Source organism: Balearica regulorum, chromosome 7 (genome assembly GCF_011004875.1).
Source record: "Balearica regulorum gibbericeps isolate bBalReg1 chromosome 7, bBalReg1.pri, whole genome shotgun sequence".
NCBI lineage: Eukaryota > Metazoa > Chordata > Aves > Gruiformes > Gruidae > Balearica > Balearica regulorum.
The window spans coordinates 2,876,416-2,888,269 of NC_046190.1; the positions used below are offsets into that span (position 1 = coordinate 2,876,416).

Sequence of the window (11,854 nt, forward strand, 5' to 3'; positions counted from 1 at the left end):
CTCCGCGTTTGGTTTGCTCCATGGGGTTCCCGGACAAATTTTAAGTAAAAGGTGTCTAAATACTCCTCCCAATTAAAAAGCTAAGGGTTGGTCCTCTGCAGACCCCTCTCAAGGATCGAACGGGAAAGATAAAAGTATTTTTTTGGCTCTGTGCTTGTTGTGTCGCAGCTGGGAGATGGAAAGGAGAAGGAATTTACTACATGGGAAGCTAATTGTCGCAATTAGTTGCTGAAGAAGGGAATAGTGTATTCAAGTATCAAAATGTGTCACTGATGTACTGTTATGAAACAAAGCATTATACCATACAAGCAGAAACTTGAATTGAAATGTTAATGAATCATCCCTTAGCACTACACAAAACCCGTCAGTTTATTCTGTATCTTTAATACTGCTTTTTTGGAGTGTTAACATCAGTTAACTCTTCTATTTTTCCTTTTCTGCTTCTTACTAAATCGCTGTTCTATTTTTCCTTTTAAATTTATTTGGCTACAAAACACAACCGATGTAGTTTTTAAAGATGTGTAATTATTAAAAGTCGGATACATTATGAAAACAGCTTTGTGTGTTTAAAGCAAAGATTAAGGTTGCATCCTATTGTTTCAAATATCCTATTGTTTAACATTGCACTTCGCGTCCCAGCAGCCTGACCGCCTTTCTTCTGTACTTCACGGCTGAGACTCAGCGTCTCAAGGAAACTCTTTGCACAGCTCAGGACGAAGCAATATTTGAATGTAATGTGTGCAGTTCCCACGAGGGGCCAGTTTCTGGCTATTTGCACACTCTGTTCGTACAGAAGGGAGTGCTGGGACACAGAGGAGTAAAGCACGCGCTCGTCCTGTGCTCAGAGCTGGGGCTGACGCAGCAGGATGGAATTACCGCTCCTCCGTGCCGCGTTAAACGCGGAGCGAGCCGTCACGGCGCGGGGACCTATTCTGTTTCAAACCTAGCCCGGTGCAGAACTACTGCAAGAAGACATCAGACTTGAGTGAGATTACCAGATAGGTCTTATGTTATACTGCAGAGGGTAGATTTGCAGATTGCAGGGGTGTCATCCCACTGGGTTAGCAAACCCAAGAACACTCTGCTCGAGGACAGATGTGGATACAGACTCCAGGTTACATTTTTCTCAGTAAAACATGCAAGCTGCTTTATTGTAGTATGAAATTGGTTTTCTTTGCTTTTTTACTCTTCTTCATTTACACCAATAAGAAATATGCTGGACCGTACCTATGCAGATTAAAAAAAAACTACTGTGAATTTATACCCGCCGTGGCACAATTTGCAATGACGGGAGAAGCCTGAGGCACGAGCCATCGATTCATCCCTGCCTCCAAGTACTGTCACTCAGTTAAACTCCATCCTTTACAATACAAGTGCAGAGCGAGACGTGGAGATTGTAGCAGCAGCCGCAGCTTACGCCACACCTGGGGATATTTGAATTTTTTTATTTTGTGTGAGGCTCACTCTTCAGCTGGCCCTGGCAGCTCTGTCAGCAGAGGACTTCCCCGTGCCCCCGCCTTTTCCCAAGCACGAGGAAACCTCCCAACCTCAGGGACAACCGGGGTGGCCCCCAGTCCTGCTGCATCCCTTGGCTCTGAACTCAGCATCTTCCACTTGCTACTGGGTAATTCTGCCATTTTGGAGCTTGAAGTCTCTCTATTAACTCCTCATTTGAGTGATGGCTCATGTGCTGAAGTAGGGGGAGATATACCCCGTCACCGAAGAAGACTACCCAGTGCCGCTAAGTGGTGTAAAATGAGCAACTGGGAGCTTGGGCAGTTAAATTTGGGGTTATATTGGGATGTTTTGAGGGTGGCTTAGGAGGGTAGGTCAGCACAACACTCAGTTACCACGTGGGATATATGTTAATAACGCTTCAGGGTGGGTCTAGGGCACAACCCCGTTAGTATCTTCATTAACAACAGTGCCGCACAAAGTCCAAGCGTGCTGCCCGACCGCTGTGCAGGGAGGCGAGAGGCAGCAGGGAGGCAGGAGGGGACATGGGCCGCGCAGCGGGTTCCTCAAGGGGATATGTGAGAGGGACATGAGGCCCGGGGTCAAATGGATGGTGACTGCGGGCCAGGAGGAAAGGAGATCTCCAAAGCTGCTTGCATTTCCAATGGGCAGAGTAGTATCGACACCAGTCCTCATCTGGGATGTCCTTTATGGTTCGGGTATGGAAAACTTTGACCAGGCCATGAGTAGAGGTACAGCTGAGAGTGAGCAGAGGACACCAGAAGAGTTTAGGCTGTTAAACTTCATAGAAGGGAATCTCTGCTATCTTGCACATGCTTTTCGATTAATGAATTTTCACATATGGAGGGCAAATACAATTTAAGGAGACCTGGGCAAGCAGCTTGCTAGAGCCCCCGCTCATACTGACCTGTTACTGCCAGCAGACTTTACTTCTGCACATCTAGATTTTTCTTCAAAAGAGGGGGGTCACCTGACAATTTCTTCTCCTTTACCATGGTCTTGCCAATGGCTAGTACTTGAAAAAAGGAAACACTCACTGAGTAACAGCCAGTACCTACAGTGAAAGCAGTGAGTACTCTCACAAGCCAGCAGAAACGGAGGTGGCTGGTACTCGTGTTAACCTGCTTGCATTGAAGGGGTTTCTAAGCTTTCTTCTGTGAGTATTTTCACGGGTTCCAGTTTTTGTGACCAACCCAATGCACCTAGTCACCAGATAAGCTCAGTCAGGGAAACACTTAAGGCAACTCCTTGACTTTAAAAATTGAAATCTAACTGCTTCAGTGGGAATTGAATTAAGCATATGCTATTCCTAATAGGTATGATTTTCTGAACAATTTCTTCCTCTAAAAAAAGGACAAAATCTCTCCTGTAAGGTTGTATGTAACAGGTAGTAAGAAACTGTGATTACCTGGCTTCCCATTCTGAATCAACAGCTTTTAATCCCTTTTTCATGTATTGTATCTTAACAAACCATGAGATGCTTAATTATCTCATTATAGAAACCAAACTGGGAAAAAGAAGTGTAAGGGAAGGCCGTGAGCCCCGGCAGGGTTACAAGGGGAACCTGTAGGGCCAGGCCATGTAATTTAAAAAAAAAAAAAAGCCAAAAAAAAAAAAAAAAGCCAAAAAAAAAAAAAAGCCTGTTGTTTAGAATTGCTCATATGAATCTGAAACCTTTAATTAAAGTATTAAAACTCTTCCTTCTTAAGGCTGATTCTCTCTTCATCGCAAGCCCAACCGATGTGCCCCAGGGCTTATCAGAGCCAAAGGGTTTCCAGCCAGCAGACCGGAGCACGTTGGGGGCCGGGGCGGCTTCGGGGCAGGCGTGGAGTTAATGGGCGCCTTGGGCAGCCCCGGCCGCTCGAGCAGAGAGCAGGCAGAAGTCAAACACGATGTGATAAATGGCTTTGTACAAAAACTGAATGCAAGCCAAACCCCATAGGGTCTAAGGGAAAAATAAGCATGGGTGGCTGCATCAAGAGGTCTCCCTGAAAGTAAGCCCCCTCATCAGCAACGGTCTGTGAATCTCAGCACGGGTACACACCTTTCTGTACGAACACAGCTATCACACTGCCAGAAGAGACAGTTACAGGAAATAATTTAATTTTTTTTTTCCCAAACAACTTTCTTATTTGATTTTTTTTGTTTGCTTGTTTGATGGTGCTTTTCTTTCAGAAACTATAGAGAGGAAAAAGCGAATGAAGCTGAGCGGTCAGTTCTTCTTGCTCCTATTTTATGTTTTACAAGATAGCATCTGAGCAAGTGCCTCTTGCAGAATGCTCACCTACACGCTTGGGCACTGTAAAGAACTTTTAAATAGATATTAATTATATTCAGATTTTAGGAAATTTGTCTTAATGTAAATGAGAAGCTCCAGGGTAGAGTTGTAAGACATTTCATAAAATTCCTGATGAGATTTATTGATCTTTCACAACACACTTTAATTAAAAAAAAAAAAAAAACCCAAAAAAAACCCCCAAACAAACTAAAAAAAACCAGCTAGAAATGAACAGCAAAGAATGAAGTCTATGTTAAAAACTGATGGCTAACACAGCAAAGAGCCTATGCTGGTCATCTGCTGTGAAATGATCAGCCAGCCACGCTACTGACTAACTGTCCAGCAGCTGAAACGGTTTTTTGCATTGGCTTTTCTTCACCTGAAGAAAAATTAGTTAAGTTCATCTTAGCAAAATGATGGAAAACTCACGAGCCTAAAGTGTCTTCTGACTCAGCATGAGCAGAAACATCTCGCAAGTTAAGCCCATAATGACAATAAAATAAAATGTATCAGTTCTATCAAAACATGACAGTCATAAGCGAACTAAGCTGTTAACAGAGATAATAGTATGAAATCTTTCAGCAAGCACAGCAGTAATGACCTTAAAATAATAAAAAAAAAAATCTTCCCTTCTTCTATCTGGTTATACAGGCGATAAAGAAGTGCTTTCCTTATAAAAAAAAAATTTAAAAAAATATATAGCTAAGTCATGTGTTGTCATTTTGAAAGAAAAAAAGTCAGTTTGATCTTGTGAGAAGAACAGATTAATCCTTTCTGGTGGATGTGAGTTGGGCATTGTAAATGCTACTGCTGCAGACAGGATTGGAGAGTTTGTAGTCCCTATTACAGCCGTCCGATCTCAAAGCCAATACCTCACAGTGTTCTTATAATTCAGTTTTTCCACTACTTCATTATACCATTTCCCCTCTACCACCCCCACTTCATTTGGCACTTACTGGAACCGGTCCCCTCCACAATTAGCGTCTCACTCTTTGAGTCAGCTCACGCTATTATTCAGAACAACTCAGCATCTCCAAAGTGCCCCCCGCCTAACAGTGGGACGGACAGCTGGCGTTGGCAAATTCCAGTGCCCACCCGAAATCCCAGACCTGAGTGTCCAGAGCAGGGACAAGCAGCCTGGATTCACACGGGGGGTTTGTACCCTTGCACCATTTAAGCGGCATTTCTTGCCGTGCAGTAGAATCCAGGACCCTCACCAGGGAGATGCTCGGGGCTGGGATGCGACTGCTGTGCTGGAGCGCAGGGAGAGGGGCCGGCGTCGTGCGAATCTCTACGTGCAGAAGCAGCGTTTGGTCCCGGGGTGCTGCCAGGACACAGAGGGACTCAGCACAAGCCCGGGGAAGCAGACACGGTGGATAGAGAGATAAATTGCTCCAGGTTACAAGACGAGCCATTCACATCAAACCTACTTCCACTATATATTTGCCCGTGTATCTCTCTCTGATGCTACCAGAACTGGAAGTGCCATCTCCTGCAGGGTGAATTTCTGTACAACGGGGAACCTATTGAAAAGGATTAATATTTTTATGTAACAAGTACATAAGCCTTGCTTTCCCTTCAGCTCTTGCCCTATTGACTCCAAGGCAGTGACTAGAATGTGGAAACTCAGATTATGTATCAGTTTTACCCATACAGTACAGCGATATAAAATTTGATAGTCTCTGTTCTGTTTTGCCAATAAAAAATCCTGGGAAGCAATGTCATAATACAATAAAGCACGGGGAAATCATAACGCTTAGCAAGGATGAATTGCTTTCAAGTATTGGACCTGATGGCAAATTGAATAAAAAATAGAAATAAATTTGATTTATCACATCTACTTTGCATTTATTATGGACTTCTCCTAAGTGATAATAATTCTGAAAGAAGAGAATTATTGCTTTTGCAATTAGATTAAAATATAACTAAAATTGCTCAGTAAAATCATTCATGGTTGAAGATTTGGGAATATTCTTAAGAAATGAAAACTCCGACTCTCCTTTTCAGCTACTGTCTGTCTTTCCCTGCTTATCCAGAGAGAATTGCAGGGACAGACCGCATGTGCTTTTGGGACCTCGCCATCAGACTTTTCCATTCCTCCAAGTTAATTCAGCAGACACCCCACAGGCACTGTTTGCACGCAACTGAAATCCCTTGCACCCTTATGAGCCAGAGGTCATTACGCACTCCCCAAGCTTTGTCCAATCCGTTTCGTGAGGAAAAACTGCCAGGGATGACAAGCAAGTGATGCACGGTTGTTCTTTGTGAAGACGACTACTGTCTGCTAGGAGTAGAGGCGAGCCCTCCATACCCACTTGGCTTCAGACTTGAAGGTGGGCTCAAACCACAGTCCAAGAATTAAATGTTCAGCATCTTAGTTGCTAACCGACCAGTCACAGCTTAATCTTGCAAGAAGTACATCATTGACTGGTCCTAAAAAGATTTAGGATTATATGACAGTTCCTTCTCTTTCTTATATAAACCACCACGTTGCTCTAGAGTAAGGAAATCATGGCTGGCTTTTTTGTCATGTTGAACTCTACCTGGATAAAGAAACAGTCTAGTTCCTTATTTCCATAGGTTTATCCTTGAATAACGAACCAAGGCTGTTGTTATCTGTTGCCAGTACTATAGCATCCCCTGTAAAAAGCACAGTGTAGAAAGTGGAGCTACCCTGTTATTTCCTGAACTTTTCCATAACATCCAAATTCTTCAGTGCGTCCTGGCTGAAATGAACCATGGACACAATTTCTTGCTCTGTTTGGGTACTCCCTCAACTAGTGAAACTTTTTCAACCCCACTTCCAGTTTATTGTGATAAAAATGGTGAAAAGATGCTGAGCTGTTGCCTTGGTGCTACACCCATCCCTGAAAAGCTAACACCACAGTAGGTATCAAGTTGCTCTAAACTTCAGCAAGGGGTAGATTTCTAACATTTTTAAGATCAAGAGATTCCAGAAATGGCATATAACTGCAGGAGTTTCCCATAATCTTACTCGTGTTAGACTTCTCACCACCCACGCACAAACTCTTAGGCCATTACGTGCTTTGAACACACCACGTAGCTGAGGCTATTGGCTCGGAGGCCCCTTGACCTTTCTCTCTGCAGTGACGGGTCCCTGGGCACACATCGGTCTCTATTTGCATTTAGCGGTCCCTCACTCCCATTCCTCCATTCCCAGGGCTGGCATTCCTCATTCTGCACTGAATCAGGTTCCTGTCACCAGGTCCAGACCCACGGTGTCTGCATTTGTGTTTATCTTCTTGCAGAGACCCCTGCAGTTTTTCAGACTAAGTCTGCTCATTTGACTATTGCATAGTATCACTTTGATTATATCATGTGCCTGGGAATATGAGAAGAATAAGAAAATGATGTCAGAAGCTTTAGCTCACACAGAGATGTAAAACCAGTGGTAAACCATCCAGCCTGTGCGTCACAGCAGGGTGTGTGTCACAGCAGGGTGTGTGTCACGGCAGGGTGTGCGTCACAGGCTGCTGTGACATTGCACATGGTAGGAGCACACGATTTTTGACATCTGTGTTAGGTCTCCAAGTGAAAAGACTCAGCTCCTCAGCCTTTCTGCATTGCCAACGTGGACAGGTTCTTTTGGAGCCTCCTCCGAGCCCCTGAGTTGGCTCCTTGTTCTCAGGCACCCTCCAGAGGAGCCCACCTCACCTCACCGCTTAGGGAGGGAGCTTAGGGGTCTCAGCTGAAGTGCTGAAATACTTCTCCCTGAAATACTGACTCCCTGAAATATCTTCTGCCACACTCAAATCTGAACCCTGCTGCAGGAGAAATAATTCAGTGAGGGGCATGCAGAGGGCACTTGCCATAGCTGGCAGTGTTTCATACGCGGGCCAGGGAAGGACAGCTGAGGAGCCATCAGTCTCCTGCGGTTCAGTCTCTAGAAAGCCAGTGAAGCTCGAGGATCCTTCAAGATGCCCTGCAGCCAGGCCCTCCCGGCAGCAGTGAGGACAGGGGCTGATCGGAAAGCAGCGGCCAGGTCATTTGCCCTGAGGTCTCTAATTCCCTACATCATGACTCACCCTAAACCTCCAGCGACAGCCCTTCTCGCCCTCCCACAGCCGTGCCGGCAGGGATGAGCGTGGAGCTCAGGGCAGTGGACCGGCCAGGCCGCAGCCCGGGGTGTCCCACCACGCTGCCCGGGGCTGGGGGTGGTCACAGCTCAGCAAAGCAGCCGTGGGTTGGCAGTCTGGAGAATTTGTTCTCCGAGAACTAGATGAGACTATCACTGGGCTTCCGTGGGAGTCTGGCCCAAGCCAGGATGGACCACAGCATCCCACCCCAGCATCCCATCACCCTTTTTCATTCAAGTCTGCAGCTGCCCGGTTAGCCCAGACACCCAGTTCTTCCTTCAAGCAATGTTTTTGCTTAGAGAGATTGCAACTTCTCTGCTCCAATTAGATTGATTTATTTAAAAAATTCTCCTTTGCTTTCCAATACACAAAAAATAGAATTAGAGTACAACAGAAGCACAAAGAAATACGAATGATGGTCTCCATGTACACATTGAATCATCATCTTAAATGGTCCCTGAAGAAAAGTTCTGGCAACGCAGTGTGGTCCTTTCACTGAGCTATCCACGGACTTCCCCAACGCAGGACCCAGCTGAGCTGCCAACAAAGACCACCCTAGGAAAGCCTGAAGCACCTGCAGCCACCCGGGGTTCTCCTCTTTCTGTTTTGGTGCATTTTCAGGGTCGTGCAATGGTATGCTGTCCCAGGGCAAATAGTCTCAAGGTGAAAATACGGAGCTCAGCCCCTACGGTTGGATCCAGAACTTCGTATCCTGAAGCAGAAGAAAATGTGGGTTGAGTGAAATCTTCTCTTTCCCAGCTCTGAGGTCAGTGTCTTCGCTGAGTCTCAGGAAGGGTCCTCCGGCTCTGCCAGGGCAAGAGTTTCTCCATCCTTCCCGTTTAAAAGTGTGTGCCCACTCCTCGGTGAATGACTTTCACAGTCCAAAGGCTGTTTTTTAAAATTTGAATGCCAACTGAAACACGGAGCTATTTTCACCAAGAAATTCATCAACAGGCTGCTTTTTTTTTTTTTTTTTTGGTAGAGATACAAGGCTATCCTCCCCTCTTCACTCCCTACATGACCTGCTCACCACAACCCTTAGTAACCTGGGAAAAAACCAGTTTAAAATGCAACTATTTGCAAAAATAACTTTCCCTGCACCCTTTAATGTTGTAGCTAACAGTTACCCGGCTGAAACAAGAGCGTGAAACCTTAAACAGGATTCCACCCACTTTAAAAAGGAAACTGCAGTTAGAACTTAAATGTCTTCTTACTCGATAGCCCTGGAAAATAAAACATGAACAAAGAGATTCTGTCTGAAATATTTTAAGAGCCATTTCAGAATAGTGATTTTTCTTGTATAAAAAGTTATTTTTCTTGTGTGAAGCTATTTTCAAATAGGAGATTAATAAAAAAGAAATTTGTCTACATAAACCTACACAGGATATTGGTTGATAAGTTCGGTTTGCTCTTTCCTTCACTCCAGGTCTACTAAAGCTGATTATTTGTAAGGCAGATACTTTGTAATACTATTTATTACATTTTGGGCCAGGAAAAACTTTGCTTGTGCAGCTGATTCTTCCCCTCCATCAGGAACCCACACCTCTTACATGCTTTAGGTTCTTAGACGGTTTCTTTTGTTTACGTGTTGTTCGGGTTTGGTTTAAACCTGCTTTATGGTTCCATTATAATGAACAAAAAGTATGCATTATACAGGTTTCTGTTAGGGGTTGTTTTCTTGTAAACAGCAACAATAATATTTTTAGCTTTTTATTTAAGAAAGCTGTATTTTTGTCATAAGCGAGGAACAGTGAGCTGGAGGAGAGAGACAGAAAGGAAAGGCAACAGATTATATAGTTCACAGTTTTGTCTTCTTCAAACTGAAGGACCTTCAAAGAACGACCAGAAAGCAAAAGCAGGGAACAGGCACCGGGCATTAATAAGCAAGTAGAGGTTGCCAAACCCCTCTCATTTGAAGTACTTAAGAAAATGCCCAGACATAACTGCTGGGGCTGCAGTCCACTGGTGCCACATCGCATTTTTCCAAAGCTTCGTAAAAAAATGCAGAAACCGCCTGCATGTGTGGATGCCGTGGATAAACCAGAGGTGGTTTTAGCAAGGCAGCCTCAAGGAGCAGGTGTCCCGGGAAGCCGGCGGGTACCTGGGGGCTGCTGTGCCGCGGGGCAGAGCCCGAGCTGCATCGGGACACCCGCACCACGGGCCGCCAGCTCCCCGCACGCGATCGTCAAGGCGGTTAGCAGGAAAACCAGCAATTAAAGAGCTCCTCAGCGGGGATCCGGCTTAATTTTGGATGCTCGATTAAATCTGAATTCTTTGTACAAATTATCGTCAGCTCTGCGGGCTGACACAAAGATGATCTTTTGTGTTTGGAAAAATAAAGAGGTTTTATTTAGAAAGACCGCAGAGGATGGTGGGGCTGGGTGCCCCGCATGTCAGCCCGGTCCCCTCCGGGGAGTGGGACCTGGGGGCGAGAGCACATCCCTCTGTCCCTCCCTGCACCCCAGGCTCTCTCCTGGCATCCCTGCAAAGTCCAGGCTGCAAACCCAGCACTTACCTCCCCTAACCCACCCAGGAGGGCCGCGGCCGGCCGGAGCCTTGCATCCAGCCAGGGCCCCACGGCTGCACGCCCGGGCTGCTGCGGGGAGCTCTGCTTTGCTCTCGGCCATGAAAAGGTGAGAAAACCACTCGGGACACCCGCACGGCAGGAGGTTTAAGCTTTTCCAAGGTTTCAGAGGGAAGGGAGAGTGTGAAAAAGGAGGGAAAGCAGCACCCACGGCCAGCCCCGACGGCATCGCTTGGTTCCCAGCACAGCCCCGTCCCCGCTTCCTTCTTCCTGCACCTCTCTGTATTTATAGATTATATATAAAAATGTACATTTAGGCATTACAAAAATATTCCTTTCTCGTGCGTTAGTGCATCTCGGTGCGCCCGGGCAGCTCCACTCAGGCCTGGGCCCCGGCGCGGCCGTAGAGGGGGGCATCGGCGCCGGGGGGTCCCCGCAGGCCGGTGGGGCAGGACGCCCGCGGGCCCCCGCCGCTCCCCCCGACCCCCTCGGGCGCGCCGGCCTCGGCCCGTCTCTTCCTCCTCCTCCTGAAATTGCCGTTATCGAACATTTTCTCGCAGTTGGGGTCGAGGGTCCAGTAGTTGCCTTTGCCTGCGGAGAGAGGAAGGGTCCCCGCGTTGGCCCCCGCCGCGCCCCACGGCGGGACGGGACGGGACGGGACGGGGGGAACACACGGCGGGGGCGCGTCCGGCGGGTCCCGGTCCCCATCCCCATCCCCTTTACGGGCGCCTTACCCGGGTCGTCCTCGTCCCGCGGGACCTTCTTGAAGCAGTCGTTGAGGGAGAGGTTGTGGCGGATGGAGTTCTGCCAGCCCGCCTTGCTTTTCTTGTAGAAGGGGAAGTTTTCCGCCACGTACTGGTAGATCTGGCTGAGGGTGCGCCGCCGGCCCGGCGCGCTGTGGATGGCCATGGCGATCAGCGCCGAGTAGGAGTACGGCGGCCTGGCCGGGCGCAGGCACTCCTGCTGCGGGGGCAGCGCCGCCCAGCCCCGCTCCGCACCCGCGGAGCCCGACGGCTGCCGCTGCGCGGGGGCGCAGCCCGACGGCAGGAAGGGGGCGGCGGGCAGGTACGGGGCGGGGGGGCCGCCGAGCCACAGGTAGGGGTTGGCGGCGGGCGGGGGCCGGGGCCGGCCCGGCGGGTAGATGCCGGGACACACCGCCGCGTCCAGCAGCTCCTGGGCGTGGGGCGGCGGCTCGGCGGGCGGCCCGAAGGCGTGCATGCTCCGGCGGCTCCGCGCCAGCCCCGGCGGCAGCGCGCCGCTCCGCGCCCGCCCGCTTAAATACCGCCCGCGGCTCCGGCCGGCCGCCGCGGCCCCGCGCCCGGCGGCGGAGGAGCGGGGCGGGACCCCCCCCCCCAGCCCGGGCCGCCCCCCGCCCCACGCGTGTCCGCGCCCCGCAGCCACGGGCAGGCACCTGCCGGGCCGGCCCCGGCCCCGCGGGGAAACACCTCCCCCTCCGCCCGCCCTCCCTCCGTCCCTCCC

General features: G+C 48.6%; 1 protein-coding gene across 1 annotated transcript; it reads right to left on the reverse strand.

Annotated features, from left to right (window-relative positions):
* Nucleotides 1-9,448: 9,448 nt before the first annotated feature.
* On the reverse strand, nt 9,449-11,593 carry FOXI2 (forkhead box I2). Its single transcript, XM_075757484.1, has 2 exons — nt 11,110-11,593; nt 9,449-10,966 (listed from the first exon to the last, which is right to left on the reverse strand). Exons 1-2 carry the CDS (start codon nt 11,591-11,593, stop codon nt 10,755-10,757), a joined length of 696 nt encoding a protein of 231 aa, XP_075613599.1. The 3' UTR covers nt 9,449-10,754.
* Between the last annotated feature and the right edge of the window lie 261 nt (nt 11,594-11,854).

What these genes read in the sequence shown, in the direction of transcription:
- FOXI2 (XM_075757484.1), bottom strand. Translation starts at nt 11,593, where the DNA reads ATGCACGCCTTCGGGCCGCCCGCCGAGCCGCCGCCCCACGCCCAGGAG. An exon ending in GCGGGACGAGGACGACCCGG is followed by an intron (nt 10,967 to 11,109) that starts GTAAGGCGCCCG and finishes CTCTCTCCGCAG; the next exon opens with GCAAAGGCAACTACTGGACC.